The sequence below is a fragment of the Typopeltis vanoorti genome, chromosome 20, assembly GCF_054136105.1.
Source record: "Typopeltis vanoorti isolate ZY-2024b chromosome 20, IOZ_Tvanoo_1.0, whole genome shotgun sequence".
NCBI classification, from domain to species: domain Eukaryota; kingdom Metazoa; phylum Arthropoda; class Arachnida; order Uropygi; family Thelyphonidae; genus Typopeltis; species Typopeltis vanoorti.
Genome location: NC_143568.1, coordinates 53411727 through 53431993, shown reverse-complemented (window position 1 = coordinate 53431993; position 20267 = coordinate 53411727). Strand labels below are relative to the sequence as shown.

General features: G+C 36.7%; 1 protein-coding gene and 1 pseudogene across 4 annotated transcripts in view; one reads left to right on the top strand and one right to left on the bottom strand.

Annotated features, from left to right (window-relative positions):
* LOC150095436 (latrophilin Cirl-like) overlaps positions 1 to 20267 on the bottom strand; it is a 343806-nt gene that overhangs the window by 186283 nt on the left and 137256 nt on the right. For all 4 annotated transcript variants that reach the window (XM_090409783.1, XM_090409782.1, XM_090409784.1 and 1 more), the window contains 2 exons: positions 8896 to 9075; positions 7363 to 7466 (listed from right to left, as the gene is read on the bottom strand). In XM_090409783.1, the coding sequence (XP_090265909.1) occupies positions 7363 to 7466; positions 8896 to 9075 (284 nt within the window). The remainder of the gene's footprint in view (positions 1 to 7362; positions 7467 to 8895; positions 9076 to 20267) is intronic.
* On the top strand, positions 18686 to 18804 carry LOC150095437 (5S ribosomal RNA; annotated as a pseudogene).

Sequence of the window (20267 nt, the reverse complement as noted above, 5' to 3'; positions counted from 1 at the left end):
GAGGGGTCAGGTAATAATAATAATAATAATTATTGGTGGGGATATATTGTTGGAAGCAGAGGAAATAAGAGATCTTGAGGTGATAGTGGATAAAGATCGGAAATTTAGGGGACACATTACCAAAATTGTGAGGACAACACAAAGAATTCTGGGAAAGATGCAGAGGATACTTGACTTGTAGAAGTCAAGTGTCCTCTTGTAGAAGTCAAGAACAAGACTTGTAGAAATCAAGTCTTGTTCCATTGTATAAAGCTTTGATTAAGCTGCACATGGACTTCTGTGCACAGATCTGGTCACCTGGTTTTCAAAAGGATGAAGAAATGTTGTAAAGGGTCCAGAGGCGACTGACTAAGGTAGTTTCTGATCTCTGGAATGTTGAATATGAGGAAAGGTTGAGAAGATGCAATTTACAGAGTCTAGTGGATAGCAGGAAGAGGAGTGATATTATTATTATTATTATTATTATTATTATTATTATTATTAGACATCTCCAGGGATGATAGAGACATACAAGTTAGTAAAGGGTTGTTATAAGATCAATGTTGAAGAGGTTTTACAGCAAATGGTGGGAGATCAGGGGAGAACCAGAGGACATCCCTGGAAGCTGTATAAGGAGAGTGTGAGCAGGGGAGTAAGAAGCAACTGCCATCTTGACTCCATGGGGTCTTGGAATAATAATAAGTAGGTTTAAATGAATTGAGAGAGAAACATCTTTAGGCTTGGGAGATTTTGTTTTCCATATAATAAAGACATCATCTATATATTTTCACCAAATTGCTAGTTTCAAGGTAGTTTGAGACAGAAAACATTTTTTGCCATCACACTAGGTTTGCTATTTATCAAATCAGACTACATGTGCCTTAATTTGCATTGTATTCTTGCTAACAAGATAGATGCCGAATTCTGGAACAACATTAGCAGTACGATTTGTTGTTCTCATTAGCTATTATATACATGATTCACAAATCATATGAAGAAAAATTTGATTTCTGATTCCATTCTCAATAAAACAGAGATTTTCTTATTTTTGGATTAAGTCATTATGAACCACCTCACACATTTCAAAGAATCTATTCTAAAAAAAGGTTTTAACTTCCAAGGCTACTGGCCATGGAAGATTAATTCTATAGGTTAATTTTCTGTGTAGTGTGGAAAAAGGCATTCATTACCTCAGGTTTAATTCAGGCATTGACATCAGAAAAAGTCACTGCTCTTCTCCTTTCTTCTTCCATTCCAAAACTCCATATCATTATTAAAAAAAGAAAAGCTCCTAGGAACTTTTCTTTCTTTAAAATTTTCTTTAAAAACAGACAAGGGAAATGCCACTTATTATGAACATTGATAGTTATAGTGAGAAAATATCCTATTTACTCTCTGATTCCTCCACCTACTGAACCCTATATCGTGATCCTACTTTGATTATCCATGAAAAAAAAAAAATGCTTAGAAATATGCAAAATTGGCCACCAGACTTATTACGAAAACTCAAGTCATCCTATTTCTCCATAACTGTGTGGATCACTAGGGATACACAAAGCTCGCATCCCTTTGAGACTGATATACTGATGACAGAATCTCTCTGACTTATACTTTGTCCAAACATCTTGCTTGTCTTTTTAGGATATCACATCAGATCCCCAGATTCTTATATCAAGAATACAGCTCATTTCATTCAGAAATGTCTAATATAAACATTTCATCTTCTGACATCTTCACCAGTCTGGGCATAGCATCTCTCTCTCTTTACTGATGATGTTTTAGACCGTATATAGGACAGTGGTGGTGAACCTTTTTATGTGCATGTGCCAAAAATTTACAAATTGAGTTGCTGACGTGGCGGGCAGTTTTTAATAGGGGAAAAATTAATAGAAAATTAATCTAACTTAATTTATTTATTTATAAATTTGTAATATATATATTTATTTATAATATTTTATAAATAATTATTTATAATTTTATAAATAATTATTTATAATTTTATAAATAATTATTTATAATTTTATAAATAATATTTATTTATATATAAATTTATAATGTTATTCAGTGTAAAATTGATTATTGTATTATTAAATTGATTTTCATTATGTTGGTTTGAAAAAAAAACAGTAGTGAGAAAAATATTTATGCATTGTAACTCACCATCGAAGTTCGCTGAGCAAGGGAAGCAGCAGAAGGATGTCAACTTGTTGGTGAAATGTTTACCATATTTACTTGTAAATAACTCGCTCTCTCATATAACTAGCACCCCTGATTTTACTTTATGAAAAAAGACATTAAAAAGTGTTCCCTATGCCTTGCGCACGAAAAATGTTTAAACATGTTCACATTGAGGCAATAGTAACTTGCTCCCTGCGGTTAACAACACATTTTCTCCAACAGCCATTATTCTACAGATGCAAGAAAAACGAGTAGTTTTATTGTATCCCTGATTAAGGTATGGAGGCTTCTGCAGTCTGTGTAATATATTTCTCAACAAATAGTGCAATTAGAGACAGCTGGAATAAAAACAGCGCTAACTAATGAATCAAATGTCCCCTCCCACAGAAACTACGCTGTATAGACTCAAGCAAAACCATATGTTGCACCGGAAACACAGTATCTAACTAAAAACTCTTGTCCAATTTTTCAATTACATGAAATAAGTGTTTGTTTTATTGCATTTGAAATTCTCGATGTCATTATGACAGATCACAAAGGCTAACTTCAAATAAAATTCTACCACGAATTGAAATATGCCATATAATGCATGTGTGAGTTCCTATACCAACTCAAACGCAAACAAGCAGCAGTAAAATTTAACCAATGGTTGAAAGTTTGTGTGAGTTGGGCACACTGATAAAGAAAAGTTCCATCAGAATGATAAATGACACCCCGTCATGAATGTGTTAAAACTAAGAAATATATAGTGAATGTTGTTATGACAGTTTCACAAGTTATGGAATTCGGTTGAAGAGAATTAGCATTTCAACTCAACAATTGCAGGTTGTCTTTGGGTCGCTTGATTTTTTGTTAATACCGCACCAATCATATGCACATCTTCATAGCTGCTCTCTGCTGTAAAACAAAATTTAACTTGTACATATTGTAACAATTAAAAAAAAAAGGTTGAATAATTTATAAGCGTATAAAAGGATATCACCTGTAAATCGTTGACGTACCAGCAAAATTCTCGGATGTGCCACCTCTGGCACGTGTGCCATAGGTTCGCCATCTATGTTATAGGAGATCTTTCCACTAGATATCACTAAACTATTTGAAACTGCCTCAGATCCAGTTTATTTCAGTGGAATAATGATTTTTGTAAATGATAGTTTAGATCAGCAGTGGGAGGAAAGATAAATATAAGTGCGCTGTGGAACTTCTATTATGCAATGAAAATATATCCTAATTTCCTGCTTTAATGGATCATATTTCAAAAGTCCATTCTAGCTATTACAAACATTAAAAGGAGAAAACAATTTCTCTCGATCAAACAAGCAGAAATACAAAAATGAAGAAAATCCAGTGCTCCCTTAATCTGAACAAAGAATAAGAACTTGATAAATTTCCATAAATGTTCTTCCATAAACTTTCATAAATGTGAATGTCTAGCCTGATGAACAGAACACAAAATAGCTCCCCATAAAATTTATAGCAAAATGTATTATACACACAGTATTCTTGAAAAACTGTGAATTGGATATCTTATTTGAATGGAAGTTTGAAAAACTCCATCCCAGGTTGAGTGGATGGATTACCCACTTTTCACTCAACAGGCTGAGGATTGAAATCTAATTACAGGCATTGATATTTGTAAATGCCTTTATATGCTGATGATTTCCATTGCCCAGTATGAAACCATCACCCTTCTCAATCGACATTGAAAAAATTTCATGTTTGGTCTCTAAAGAGAGTTTCTCACCCTTAGCCTGTGCACTGGAATACTAATGCATTATAAGTTTATGAATTTTCATCGGTGTGATTCATATTAAAAAAAAATACGTAACAAGGCAGGGAATTATTATAATAAATATTTGGTACATCAAAAAGTGTTGCTTCTGTTTCAAGTTGTAACATGCAAGATAAAAAATACAGACATAAACAGAACTTACAGACACCACTCCTACAGAGACAGAAGTGATCACTCATCAACTGTGCAACTTCTCCCAACACATGTATTGTAAACAAAACTGAAAAGCTGGTGGAATATTCAATTGCATGAAACGTTTCTTCTTTACTGAAGAAACATATTACCTCTTTATTCACAAAGACAGTATATGCTCTCCCTTGAAGATTGAGAAATAATACATTTCTGAAGATCAAAGACAAAAAGAGATGATAAAATAACAATTGTTGCTATTTATCATTCCCAGATAACAATGTTGCTATATTTTTGCAAGAAATAAAAAAGGCTTGATGCTTGTCTTCCCAAAAGCAGAGAAGTGAACTGATAATTACTGCTAATTAGCAGTAATGTCTAATTTTCATTTTCTTTTTGTGCAGTCTATTAGTAGGTATCTAGTTTGCATACTGAATTAATAATGGCATTCAGGAATTTAGCTGACCAAACTGTATTCTGTATTGATCATCCATGTGTTAAGGCGTAAGTGCTTGGAGAAACTCAAGTTAGAGGCTTAACTGAGTGAAATAGCACTGAGAAAGGATTAAAAATAATATTTAATTCACCCAATATTTCATCTCAGTCACTGAGACATTGTCAGGGAGTACAGTATGCGAACTGTAACACAAATACACACACAAGAAACACAAAACTAAGTGAAATTCGTGGACAAAATACTAGAGTCCTAATTAGGTAGGGTGCTCTTTATGGGCACTAGGATGTAAACTGAGATCTCAAAGTATTAGTGTTTACCATATTTTGGGAAATTTTATGCAACCATATTTATTCAAATTAGGCTGATTTCTGAGAGTAGATACAGATTCTAAAAACCATCTTGCTCTTCTAAATTTACTACAGTGGTGCATAGTGTCTTTTTCCAATTTATTCTATGAGCCATATCCAAAGCATGGTCTACAAGGCCCAATTGACCATACTCATGACTGCAGATGTATAATTTATGTTCTTCCATCATGATGGTGGCTGATCTTCCTATAAATCTGTAGTAGCCCAACATGCAGGAACAGGGAACTCTATGTACACCAGGAACTGAGAGAGGAGGGCTTTTTAGTGGAATGGATAAAGCTAGTTTCCAGTGGAGCTTTGAAAGCCATGCAGAGGTTGTATTTCTTTAAAATTCTGGCTATTTTTTCTGAAGTGTCTCAGACATGGTGGATGATGATGAGAGCATTACTAAAATCTTTCTGAACAGAAGGCTGAGGCATTTATCGATTTAATGGTGTTATTGATTGTTTTTCTGTCAATACAAGCGCTTAAACTAAACTTGTAGTGATTCTGCAACTCTTATAATTTTAATAAATTGACTGTTTTTTTTTTTTATCCCACATTCAAGAGGTACCAGAACTATAAGCACATCAGTGTCATGTGTTAGGTGTAGATGTGGGTGAGAAGGAAGAAACCTATTGACATTTTTTTTAAAGAGCTGTAGGTTGAAATTTTATATGAGATGAAATAAAACTGCTGTCAAAAGTTCTGACTTCAGTTAACACCAAGGTGAATATCATACCTAAAGATTATAGTATTTGTAAATAAAGGCACCTGATAATTGTGTATTCATGAAGCCAACAAATTAAAGTTTGAGGTTGCCATAGATTTTATATAAGGCAAATTTTCTTCTAGCAAATATACAGAACTGTAATCTCTATACTGCTTGTGCCATGACACAATTCCAGTGATGAAGGGACAACATTTTATGATGTCCTTCATCACAACTCCAGTGATGAAGGACATCAGAATGAACAGCATGAATTCCTTGAAAGTTTATTCTACACACTAACCATTAAACTATTTTGGAAACCATCTTCTTTTCTACCCTTCACTAAGAGTAAATTACTTTCCCTCTCCTTTATTAAAACACTTAAGGAATAGAACAACGTAGTTAAGGATATAAATTAAATTAAACTTTAATAAATATTTTCCGATATTTCGGCAACGTCACGTTGCCATTTTCTAAAGGAACTTACAAAAATGTTACGTGCACGTAGGCACTACAACACAGAAACTGGGAATGAAGAGATGAAGCTATTGTTCTCCTAACAGTCCTGATGGTGCCCTCTAGTGGGCTAAGTAGGTGTTCTTGGCTGTTGGGCTGAAGGTCTGCAGATGTAGGCCTCCCAAATTTGGGGCAGTCGCATACAACCAAATTTGTTGAGGTTTGTATTTGTAAGTTCCTTTAGAAAATGGCAACGTGACGTTGCCGAAATATCGGAAAATATTTATTAAAGTTTAATTTAATTTATATCCTTAACTACGTTGTTCTATTCCTTAAGTGTTTTAATAATGCATAACCAACGTATAAGCCTGTCTACGAGAATTTCCCTCTCCTTATTCAGTATATATCAAATGCCTTGTTCTCTCAACTTTGACAGATGAGCTGTTTTGCTTACCCAAGAATCCAGGACATCAGGATTGCATCAAATATTTGAAAGCGGATAAATGTGACCTTGCTCCCATGCCACTGATGCTAACCATAGAGATTGCTGGAATCATACTTGGATACTCCACTTTAGATTTAAATCCAATTCTCTCTCTTCCTCAGAACATGTAAAACTTTATGACTGTCCAAATCTCAGTTGCTTTGACAGCATGTCTATATCCAGAGGTTGTATTTCTTTAAAATTCTGGCTATTTTTTCTGAAGTTTTGGGAAGTAACTGTGATTAATTATTATTGATTTTATTTTATTTTTTGAATGGCATATGCATTTAAAAACATTACATCTCATTGTTTCCTTTGAACTGTAATAATGCATTTTTTTCCTCACACAGCCATCACCAAAACTAAAATAATAAATACAAGTATATGGCTGACATATTTTGAATGTCATTTTCACCATTTTCTTTTTATCCTTCCTGATAATGTCTTTAGTAAGCATGAAGTATTGAAAGCAGTAAACCCATTTTTCTATATTTTTCATTTGTTGACCATTATTTACATAAAAATGTCTAATGCATTTCCTTTAGAGCATTATTCAAAGATGAAAAAACCTACATATATAGCTCTACATAGGATACTAATTCAGTTAATAATTCTTTTGTCATGTACTAATTACCTCAGATCTACTGAAAAATCAAGGTATTCCAATATCATATGGTGTTACTCCAAATATATTATTTGGAATAAACTGGCATTATGACATTAACAATTAAATCTAAATTACATTGACTCTAATCTAATGTTCAAATAATACACAAATACAATTAACTAAAGTTTAGAATATATATATATATATATAAATTACGATACCCTTTGTCTAATATTTTCAATCCAAAGTGACCTGCATCCTTGTAAATCTGGTTTTTCCGGTGTCCATTTTACAGGATCTGATCCACACCGCCATTTTGCTAAACCTGTATATGAATAATTACAGTTATGTTGCTAGCTTAATGTTGAAAAGTAACAAATCCAGATCAAAGCCAATACTTATCAAATCATATTTTAAGCACATTCAGTATGTGTGTGTGTGTGTATACTCACCACCCATTCTAGAAATGCATTCTACTCTATGAACAAAAATCAGTAACAATTAAAAATCAGCAGACCCTTATACAGTTTTCAGGGAAGATTTCTTTTTCATCCCATCAATCTACTGCTGCTGCAATATATCCCATATATATATTTAATAGGTTTCTCTCATCAGCCCATGTTTCAGTCATATCATCCTTCTGCCTGAAAAGCTCTGAAAATATCATTCTCTCATTATCTATCATCACTGTCAACATTTCATTCCTACAATTTGAGCCACTTGGTTCTAAAATATCTACAGTGGTTCCTTATCTCCTAGATAATAGGTGACTAGATGAGGCTTGATCAATGCCTTATGTAATGACATTATCATTTCCATATCTCTACTTCTCAATGTCTTCTCTTGAACCTCAACTTTTGTCCACTATTACCATCAAATCCCTTGTTTCCTTCACATTTTAGAACAACAGTTCTAATATCCCATTCTATCTTCTATGGAAAAAGTGTACATTCCTATAAATTGTAAAGCTTTAGTACATTAGTAATATGAGTGAGATGAGATTAGATTTGGTCTCTAGAGAAGGAAATGATTCCCTACAGGCAAACATGGAATCTTTTGCCACATCATCTTGCACCAGATGAAGAAAATCAATTAATACTCATGTCTCATGTTACAAGCCAGCTACTGTTGTAACACAGCTACAATAAACCAACAGTATTCTGAAAGTTACTAAATTTCAGAATACTGTTTTCACACACACACACACACACACACATCAATAGTAAGTTAAAACGCTGAGGTTAATGATTGTTATTATCATTATTATTTCAGCCTTTTACCAGGAGACTTTTTCTTCTCCTAAGTACATCAAGGATAGCACTGCACACCTCTACTTTTAAGTGTTCAAAGCTGGCTTTGTGATTTATGGGGGAACAGAGTACTCAGAGAAAAACCAACCTCCACATACAGTATCCAAGTTGCTCCATTTACTTGCTATCATCATTGTGGCAACAATGAACACACACTTGATTCAGTCTTTCAACACATTCCCTTAAACTGGATGACATGTTAATAATTAATGTTGGCTTTGCTTCTACTCTCATCTTTAAAAAAATAATAATATCAACATGCATGCCATTGTTAATTACAGGTTATCACCAAATGTCCTAACAGTCACTGTATGTCACATATATATATATATTCGTATCAACTACATATAAAATACCAGTCATTCAATTATATCACTAATATTAACAGTTAATAATAATATTCATAACACACCCAGTATATAGTTACAGTATCACATAACCTACCGACTGCACCACCAGGGCACTTCAAGATAACCTCTTCTCCAGTTCTTGTCCAATTCCAATAAATGTCTCGGGAAAATATTGGAGGACAAAATTCTTCTCTTGGGTGGAAAGGTAAACTCGATGTTGTTATGGATGTTGGTGATGGTATGGATGGCACTCCACTATATATCACAGGTCGTACTATAGTTTGAAAAACAAGCCATTGGAAAATCTTACATTTAACTTATTATGGAAAAACTAAAACATCAAATAAAATAAATATGCATCAATTAATCTTTGACTACTTTGATTACAATATGAAATTGATTGTGTTCAAAGATAATATCAGTTTTTGCTTAAAACAAAAATAGGTTGCTACTGAATATTTTTTCTGAAAAATCTATCCCTGAGGAAATGAGTCATGGATAAATTGCAACATAATCACCTTCGACAATAACAAACCACTGTGATAGTGAACTCACTTATTGTAACAAACTACTGAAAAGTCTCATCCAAAATCCACATAATATATTATTATTGTTATTGTCAGACCTCCTGAGTCAAAACCCATTATGGAAGGTCCCACTTTCACATACACAGATCATCATACAATGACTATAATAAAATAAACTCTCAGTGAAAAATAAACTCTCAACATACAATGACTACTACCACTATTCTTTGCGCACGCGCGCGCGCGCACACACACACACACACACACACACACACAAACCTTCCTCACTCTCCTCATACAGCTTTCAAGGATGGCCTCAACGATGGCATCTTCCTACCTCCACTCATTCTATAAAAATTCCATTCACATTATTCTGGTAATTGCCTCTTACCAATTTATATATGTCTTGATCATGTCCCCCCCTCCCCTACTTTTATTTACTAGACTCTTCAATTTGCATTCCCTCAATCTGTCCTCATAACATCTAAACATGAACAACTATGTCACCAAAACAAACCCTTCAGACAAACAACTAGTAACTTTTCCCTTCTAGGATATGGCTCCCCAATACACAACTTGCTGATAACTATCAGACAGCCAATCTCTAATCCAACACGCTACTCTACTATCTAACCCCATGTGTTCCAATTTAATTACCACCATGTCATGTGGTCAATCTCTCAAAGGCTTTTTCAAAATATAAATATACTACTTTGTATGCATCCTCCTTGTTTAATGCATTTGTCACCTTAGTTATAGCAAATAAGAAGCTTTGCTAAAACACAATCTTCACATGCTATCTATGCAGTGAGAATTTATATTCCTCTAATGGAAATTCTTCATATAATTAATAATTTATTAGGACACCGTCTTGGCAATTCTCATAGTAGGGTATATGTAAGTTCTGTTTGCTACAAACTTGGTATTTCTAGGTCTACCTACTCACTGATGAGACCTCAATAAAGGTTAAAACCGGTCTGGGTAGTGACCTTCTCTCACTCATAATGTAGAACAGTAATACACCTCCTAGGAGCTGGGTTTCACATTATGGGGAAATATCAAGAATAGTGATCGGAGCTAGCTCCATCCTTACCATGAGTTGCCTCAGTGTTGCACTCCCTAAAGGGTCACTTGCAACACTATCCAGGTAATTGCTTATGCTTGGACTCGCCGAACTTTATATATTTACTATATTCGGCATGAAACTCTTTGAGTTTCTTATTCAGCTATGAAACAATATGGGATGTAATATCCCTTAACTTAAATAAAATTGTTTGCTTACACTTCGATAAAGGATTAAACCAAGTATATAATTTCTCGGTATTTGTAAATTCTCACTATGGCAAACATATATTATATAGTGAACTTGACTATTAAATTATTTAAGGAATTTACAATGTATACGGGAATATTAATTAAAAGAATCTTTAATAAATACTGCCTATATTTCGGCAATGTCACATTGCCATCTTCATGGGAACATACAAATGTGGCACGTGCATGCAAGCACTACAAAAAGCAAATGAGGCAGAAGACAAGAAACTACTGTTGTTCCTAAAGTCCTAATGGTGCCCCCTAGCAGGTAATATTGGGTTGTCTTGGCCGTTGGGCTGATGTTCTCATGATGTAAGTCTCCCAAATTTGGGGCGGTCTCATGCACCCAAATTTGTTGAGGTTTGGAACATTTTTTTAGAGCTGAGGCTGATTCTATGAATAATCTTTTGTACTTAAACTTGCTGCAGTGTATTACTTTGGCTTTCTTCCAATGTATTCTGTGGCAGGTATCTAGAGCATAGTCTGCAAGCCCAGAGTGGCTGTACTGGTGAAACTGGATGTAGTCCTTGTGTTCTGAAATCCTGATATTCGCTGTCCTGTCTGTTTGGCCAAAGCAGGACAGTTTACAGCTACAAGAGACCTGATATATCCCAGGTAAGTCTACGGGAAGTGGTTAGTCTTTGGTAGAGCAGATAAGAGATGCCAACTTTTTATATGATCTGTAACAAGAAGTCAGGTCATATTTTTTAAGGCTTCTGGCTTCTTGTTACAGACCATATAAAAAGTTGGCATCCCTTATTCGCTTTACCAAAGACCAACCACTTCCCCTAGACATACCTGTGGTATACCGAGTCCCTTGTAGCTGTAAACTGTCCTACTTTGGCCAAACAGGCAGGACAGAACATATCAGAATTTCAGAACACAAGGACTACATCCGGTTTCACCAGTACAGCCACTCTGGGCCTGCAGACCATGCTCTAGATACCCAAATACACTGCAGCAAGTTTAAGTACGAAAGATTATTCATAGAATCAGCCTCAGCTCTAAAAAACGTTCCAAACCTCAACAAATTTGGGTGCATGAGACTACCCCAAATTTGGGAGATTTCCATCATGAGAACATCAGCCCAACGGCCAAGACAACCCAATATAACCCACTAGGGGGCACCGTTAGGACTTTAGGAACAACAGTAGTTTCTAGTCTTCTGCCTCATTTGCTTTTTGTAGTGCCTGCGTGCACATGCCATATTTGTATGTTCCCATGAAGATGGCAATGTGACATTGCCAAAATATAGGAAGTATTTATTAAAGTTTCTTTTAATTAATATTCCAGTATACATTGTAAATTCCTTAAATAATTTAATAGTCATGTGTTGCCAACATATAAACCTTTCTACAAGAATTATAGGGAACTTACTTACTTTAATAAACTACCAAAAAGTCCTGGTCAAAGATGTAGAGCACAACGTTATTCTAAAGAAACATTAGCAGAGAAATTCTACTATATTTCTACTTTATTATTAATATTATTATTATTATTATTATTCAGGTCTCCATGGAGTCAAAAGACTCATTGTGGGAGGTCCTTCCTAAGAAACACAAAGTCTATCAAGACTCATAGAGGGGAGGTCCCCCCCCCCCTAAGAAACACAAAGTCTATCACAAACTCCTTGAACTCATTGACCGTTCTCACTCTCACCACTCCATCAGGCAGTGCATTCCATGGTTCAACCACCCTCCATGCAAACAAACTACTCCTCACCTTCTTGCTCACAGTTTCCTTTCATAACTTCCAGAGATGGCCTCTTGTCATCACTCCTTCCCGCTGTTCAACCAAGCAAAAGAACTTCCCAGTGTCAACCCTGTAACCACCTCTCAAAAGTTTAAAAGTCTCAATCATATCACCTCTCCTTCTTCTATCCACCAAACTCTGCAGTCCATATTCCCTCAGCCGATCCTCATAACTATCATTGTACAGTCCTGAAACCTTCTTTGTTATTTGCCTTTGTACCCTTTCCACAGTTAATTTATCCCCTTCAAATCCTGGAGACCAAATCTGAGAACAATAGTCCAAATGTGGTCTAATCAGTATACAACGGAATGATAACTGTTTTATCTCTGCAGGTCAGTGTCCTTCTCATTATTGCAACAATCCTCTGTGTTACCATCGTCACCTTTGCATATATGTCCTCTAAATTTCAGGTTTCTATCAATCATCAACCCCAGATCTCTTGTCTCCCCTACTTCCTCCAGTATAACTCCTCCCATAGAGTATGCAGTGTCCCATCGATGTTTCCAAACCTCAAGACCTTACATTTTGCTGCATTAAACTGACTTCCATTCATTTGCCCATCTATCTAGCTTATTCAAATCCTCTTGCAGGGCTGCCGCATCTGCACTATTACTAATAATCCTTCCCAGCTTCGCATCATCTGCAAACAACTGATGATTGCCTTGCAATCCACTGACAATGTCATTGATATAAAGGTTAAACAATATAGGTCCCAGTACTGAGCCCTGTGGGACCTCTCTTGTAACCCTCTGCTTCCTTGAAACTGCCCCACCATACACAACTCTCTGATACCTATCAGACAGCCAATCCTGAATCCAGTTGACCAATCTGACATCCAGACCCATGTGCTGCAACTTAAATATCAGCTTATCATGCGGCACCCTGTCAAATGCCTTCGCTAAGTCTAAGAAAATGGCAGTATTTGCCTTTCCCTCATCTAATGTTCTTGTAACTTTATTATAAAAGGTTAGCATATTGCTAAAACAAGAGTGCCCTTTCACAAATCCATGTTGACTCTCATATTACCCTCATCTGCCCAATGATGTATACGGTCCCTCACTACTTTCTCCAAGATCTTAACAACTACTGATGACACACGAACTGTTCTATAATTAGACACTTCCAGTCTGCTACCACCCTTATGCAATGGCACTATCTTACCTTCCTTCCATTCCATGGGCACCTTTCCAGTAGCCAGACTTTCATTGAAAAGCCAGGTCAAAGGCACTGTCAGTTCCCTGGCACATTCTCTCAAAACTTGTGGTGAAATACCATCCAGTCCCACAGCTTTACTGACATCCAGAACACTCAGTATTTGGAACATGTTCTCCTCCTGCATCTCTAAACCTCGAACCTGCCCTATTCCTCTAGTATTAAAATTTACTCCTCCAGGATGAAATACATCAATAAAGTGTTCATTGAACAATTCCACTATGTCCTCTGCATCAGTCACTCTATTTCACCTCGTACTGGCCAAATAGCAAAAAAATCCCTAGGATTTTCTTTGGATCTTTGGGCCAATCTCTTCTCATATTCCAGTTTCGCCTTCCTTACCATACTAGTCACTCTCCTAGCCTGTGTCTTATATTCTTCATGCATCTGCTCTTCACCTGTCTCCTTATATCTCTTCCATAGCCTCTTTTTCACATGCAGCTCCTGTTTAATATTGTTTTTGTCATCCACTTTACCCCAAATTGTGTCCTCTTCTTCACTTCTGGAATACAGCTTACTATTGCTGCTAACAAATATTACTTCACAATTTCCCAAGCACTTATTATATCCTAGCCTTCCAATTCTGCCCTCCATGGAACTGCCCCTAGTTGATACCTAAGACTATTAGAATCACCTGCCTTATAATTCCACATACATTCCCTTTTCTTTGATAGTCCTGCATGTCTATTCATCCTCCAAGTCTAAACCAGATGGTCACTCTCTCCAACTGGTGGGAGAGATGTCATCTCAGTTATTATTATTATTATTATTATTCCTGACACCTCCAAGGAGTCCGAAGACTCATCGCAGGAGGACACCTACAACTTTCTCAACTGATACAACTGTCTCAACCAGTACACCGAACCTCTACTACGAATCATCTCTATCAACGGCATCTCCCGCCCACCACCACCACAAGTGGCATTCTATGTCTGTAAATTGCGTGTGTTCTGAAGGGCCAATTTGCCTGTATATGGAATGAAACACCCGAGATTCCAGGAGAAAAAACTCTGCTTCCTCTGTATGAGATCGGCTAACTCACCTTCGATTGAAAATCGAAAGATAAAGATTCCTCCCGTCATGACGGGAATCAATCTTAGGTCTATTCCAATCGAAGGGCGCAATGTCGTTCTTTCAATTGTGCTACAGAGGTGCAGTTATCATCAACTCTTCTGATGCTATAACCAAATCCAAAACTCTTGAACCTCTTGTTCCCTCTGTCACATGTTTCCTAAGACATTTGTCCCTCAAGAATTCTAGAAATTCCATTTCCTTATTGCTACATGCAACTTCCTCTTACCAATTTATACTACTGTAGTTAAAATCTCCCATGACAATCATTCTTCTTGCACTTGCCAAGCTAAACTGTCTAAACACCTCCTGTTCCCCACCCTCTGTGCTCCTTGGTTTGTAGCAACACCCCACTAAATATCCTGTCTTGCCTATCTCTACCTCACATCATATGCTTTCAATATCATTAGTCTCACTGCCTTCCAAAGCCTCCACTCTTAGAGGACATAGGTCGTAACTTATCATAAGCAGTACCCCTCCCCCACACTTTTCCCTCCTATCCTGCCGAAAAATGCTGTACCCAGCAACTTCCATTCCTGTTATTATATCCTCTTCTGTCAACCACGTCTCGGTGATCCCAATAATTTTTGGCCAGGCTGATGCTATCTGCACCACCAATTCCTCTCCTTTATTCTGGATACTCCTGGTATAAAGCATAAAAATGCGACTATTTATATACCCAGCATTATCCCCCTCTAGACTCCACTGAGCTCAGCGCTACCCGATGTTGTTCCCCTTCTCCCAAGTACCCTTTCCCACAAGAGACCACCCCTGCTACCATCCACCTTGGGCATTCTAGTTTCCCTGCATTGACACATTGACTCGTTCAGAACAGCAATCTCTCCAGATGCCTACGTCCTTCCTCATTCAAATGCAAGTGGTCTCTCACATACAATTCCTCTCTCTCCTCAAAAGCTCTCCTGCAGGTATAAACTATGTCATGAACATGTTTGACTATCTCAGGCAGCAGCACATAAAGAAGGGCATGTGAGGATCAAGAGTTTTAGATCTGATCATTTCATCACAGGATGTAATTGTGAGGGGGATTTCACACTTTCCTCCAGTTGGTGAGAGTGATCATTCTCACTAACAGAGAAATACATAACAGATCAATTTGTGAAGATATGAAGTCCAAAAGGCTGAATAGGGCAGGTGTAAAATGGGTAAATGAGGTGCTTAAACATGAAATCTAGAAGAAGAAGAAGAAGAAGAAGGTACTTTGAAGGCAGTACAAGATGAACAATGGTAATAATCAGTTACAGGAAGAGTATAAAGAACAAGCCAATAGAGTGACTCAGGTAGTAGGGAAAACAAAAGGGCAGAATGAGCAGAAATTGGCAAGTCAGGCAAAGAAAAACCCTAGAGTTTTTAGATATGTGGCAAGCAGAAGGAAGAATAATCATAGTAAGATGATGTTAATGGATGAAAATAGTAGAATGATAACTGCTGCAGAAGAAGACATTGTTCAGGTATTCAGTGATCAATTTATAAGAGTGTTTCATCCTGATCAGAGTGATCATGAGGAACTTAGGTCTAGAGGGCATAGGAGAGGATAGCTTAATTGTGAGTGAGCAGGCGGTATTTTAGGAAATAATTAACCTTGATGTCAACAAGCCGACATAGGATTAAATTACATATCACCATGCATCTTAAGGGAATTGGCAGAAGTATTGGCATGCCTGTTTAATAAGAGTCTTACGATTTCAAGGGAGTCGAAGGAGGGTAAAATTATTCCACTGTACATAGGTCCTGATAAGGCTGTAGCTTCAAATTATAGGCCAATCTGTATATCTGCAGTTGTGGTGAAGCTAGTGGAGAGACTGGCGAGAAGTAGGATACAGAAATAGGCAGATAACAGCAGTATTGTGGTTATCAGTATGGGTTTGTTAAAGGTAGATCTTGTTTTACTAACTTACTTATGTACTATAACAAGATGACAAATACCTTGGACATGGGTGATGCATATAGAGGTGTGTACTTGGGTTTTGCAAAAGCTTTTGATAGGCTCCCACATGACAAACTATTAAATGAACTGAAACAGATGGGATTGGATAACAGACTTCTGAATTGAATAAGTGACTGGCTATCAGATAGTTATCACAAAGTTGTGTAAGGCTAGTTGATAGATGAAAATGAAGAAATATAAGTTATTATTATTATTATTATTGCACCCTCCATGGAGTTGGCAGCCTCATTGTGGGAGGGTCATTCAACTGACAACACATTCATCATACGAAGCTTAAAATCCTTAACACTCCTAACATTAACAACACATTCTGGTAATGCGTTCTATTCACTGACAATTCTCCATGAAAAAAATAAACTCCTCACACCCCCTCTTCACCACACTCTTATGTAACTTCCAGGGATGGCTTATGGTTTTTCCCCTCTTGCAATCTACTCTTTTTATAATCCTATCTGGATTAATCTGATAACATCCTATCACTAACTTAAATGTCTCTATCATATCACCTGTTTTCTTCCTATCCACCAAACTCTGCAATCCACATTTCTTCATCCTCTCTCCATAGCCAGTATTCCAAAGTCAAGATATTGTCTTAGTCACTAATCTCTGGATCCTCTCCAATGTTTCTCCATCATGCTGAAAGCCAGGTGACCAAATTTAAGCAATAGTCCAAGTGTGGCCTGACCAGTGCTTTATACAGTGGCACAACCACTTCTTCATCTGTACACGTTAGAGTCCTTTTTATCATATCAGCACTATGATGTGCAGTCTTTGCGACACTAACAATATGCCCTGTAAACTTCAGTCTACTGTCCCAAATCTTGAATCTCATCCACTTCCTGCAGTATGCACCATCAATATAGTACTAAGCATTATATTTCTGCAATCCCAAAAAATTAATAAGTGTAACATCTTGCACTTATTAATATTTAAACTACAACCCCCCCCCCCCCACACACACACACTGCTTTGTAGTCAAAAGTCTATTCAATTCTTCCTGAAGGGAATTAACATCAGCAGTTCTACTTATAATTCTCCCCAACTTTGCATTATCAGCAAACAACTAAAGATCACCAGTCAGTCCACATGATAAGAATACTGGGGATATGCCACAGGTTACCTTCCCTTTTTGAGATACTGCTCCATCATACACAACTGGCTGGTATCATTCAGAGAACCAATTCCCAATTCATCTAACCAATATACTGTCTATTCCCATTCTCTTAAGCTTGTACACCAACTTATCATGTGGTAATCTATCGAATGCTTTTGCAAAATCCAAGAATATCACTGCATATGATTCTCCCTTATCTAACACACTCGTTATCCTATCATAAAATGCAAGTAAATTGCTAAGCCATGACCTACCTTTTACAAATCTATGGTTAACGTCATAAAAATTACTATGTCCATCAACCCAATCCTGTATTCTATTCCTAACTAATCTCTCCAACACCTTGACCACAATTGCAGTTATACAGACTGGTCTATGATTGGAAACTTCTGTCCTAGAACCATGCTTGTGGAGTGGTACTATTTTGCCTTCTTTTTAAAGGTCAAAGGCCTAGCTAACTGTTGTGCATATTCCTTAAAAATATTCCATGATATGTTATTCATTTCCATAGCCTTATTAACATTTAATTCAATCAACACCTGATACAACTCTGACTATTTCAATTCCAATTCTCCTAATACTTGCCTCTCTTCCATATATTGCACAGCATCATTTACTCCAGTATGATATATACACTGATAAAGTTCTTGTTCAATGATTCCACTATATAATTTGCAACTGTTATTCTGCTGCCATGACTATCCTCTAGTGTCAACCTGCCATAATTATTCTTTCTCTTGTGTGCAATATAGCAGAAAAATTTCCTTGAGTTAACCTTTACCTGACTAACCAATCTCCTTTCATACTATACCTTTTCTTTCTTTACCATGCTTGTCACCCTCCTAGCCTGCACTTTATACCCTTTTATACTTTTAAGCAGATTGGCATGCAGTGATTGGTAGGATCGTATTGCATAAAACTAATTTTAGTCATCAGCCAGATCGGTTTGAAAGCACCAGTTCTCGTCCGATCACTGAAGTTAAGCAAACCTAAGCCCAGTTAGTACTTGGGAGGATGGCCACCTAGGAACCCTGGGTGATGCTGGCATTAATTATTTGGGTGGCGCTAGTGTTGCAAGTGAATGTAGCGACAGTGTTTTGACAATTACGAGTTAAGTAGACGAGTGATGATAATGAATGATATGATTGCAAGAATGTGCAATAAAAGAGATCTGGAATTTGTTGATGTCTGGAGTGTGTTTGAAGGCAAAAGACAGCTGTATGCAAGAGATGGGGTTGCATCTGAATATGGAAGGTCATAAGCGTTTGAAGAATTTACTGTTTTCTGAACAAGTTGAAGTATTGGGTAGGGAAGCTAAAATTGAAAAGTGTAAGAGGGAGAAACTTATGCAGTGAATGTATATTTTTTGATCACAGAATAATTTGAAAAATAGAGTGGATAAAAATCAGCATGGGACTACTGAAATTAGTAGAATGTATATTCAGTTCTAAAGCTGGTACAAGAACTAAAGGGAATCTGCAATTTTTGTATACTAATGCAAGAAGCATTTGAAATAAGAGGGAAGAATTTTTGGCATTAGTCAGTGCAGTCTCACCAAAAGTTGTAGGCATTACTTGGCTGTCAGCAGATGATGTGTTACTGGAATTGAATGTGATGGGTACTGTATTTTCAGGGAGGATAGAGAAGGTAGAATGGGGAGAGGAGTAATGTTGATGATAGCTGATGAGTTGCAGCCAAAGAAAGTAGTTTATCAAGAGGATAGACATGTGAATGATAGTTCATTTGAGACAGTCTGGTGTGAAATAGTGACCAATGCAACGAAATATACAGTTGGTTGCTGCTATAGGCCAGGGGTCTATAGCAGCCATAAACAAAGAGCTTAGGCATGAGTTGATAAAAATAAAGAGTGAGGTTAAACATATGAAGGAGGAAACTGAATGTCTAAAGAAGTGGTGGACTGATGTGTAGATACTTCAGGGAATTGTGCCTGAAGTCCTGAAGATACTTCAGGCACAAACTTTGTTTGCTTACACTTGGATTCGTGATTGTCTGTGAAAATACTAGTGGTGGACAGTAGATGATGATGTGATTCACTGTATTTGGTGGATTGAGTGGTGGAGACGGAGAGTTGCAGAGTAGGTACCCTCCCTCAATGAGTCTTTGGACTCTTTGGAGGTGTCACGTAATAATAATAATAATAATAATAGGAAGAAGGAAGTATCAAAGCATGATAGGATGGCTTTGTATGGAGATTCAGTTATCTATTTAGTTGTCAAGTATCTTGTTATGCATCACACCATTACAGGTGTGATGCATAACAAGATACTTGACACATTTTCTAGGTACTGCATTGAAATGAATATCTCATGCCTTGCTTGGAAGGCATGAGAAAAACCACAGAAAAAACCCCAAAGTTATGCGGTGGGTGGAATCAACAAAATGCACGTAAGTCGAATTCGCGTAACTCGGGGTATAATTTTGCATGCAATTTATATATACAAACATACAATTGGGATCAAAGGTTTACAAAAACACCTATATTTTTTAAG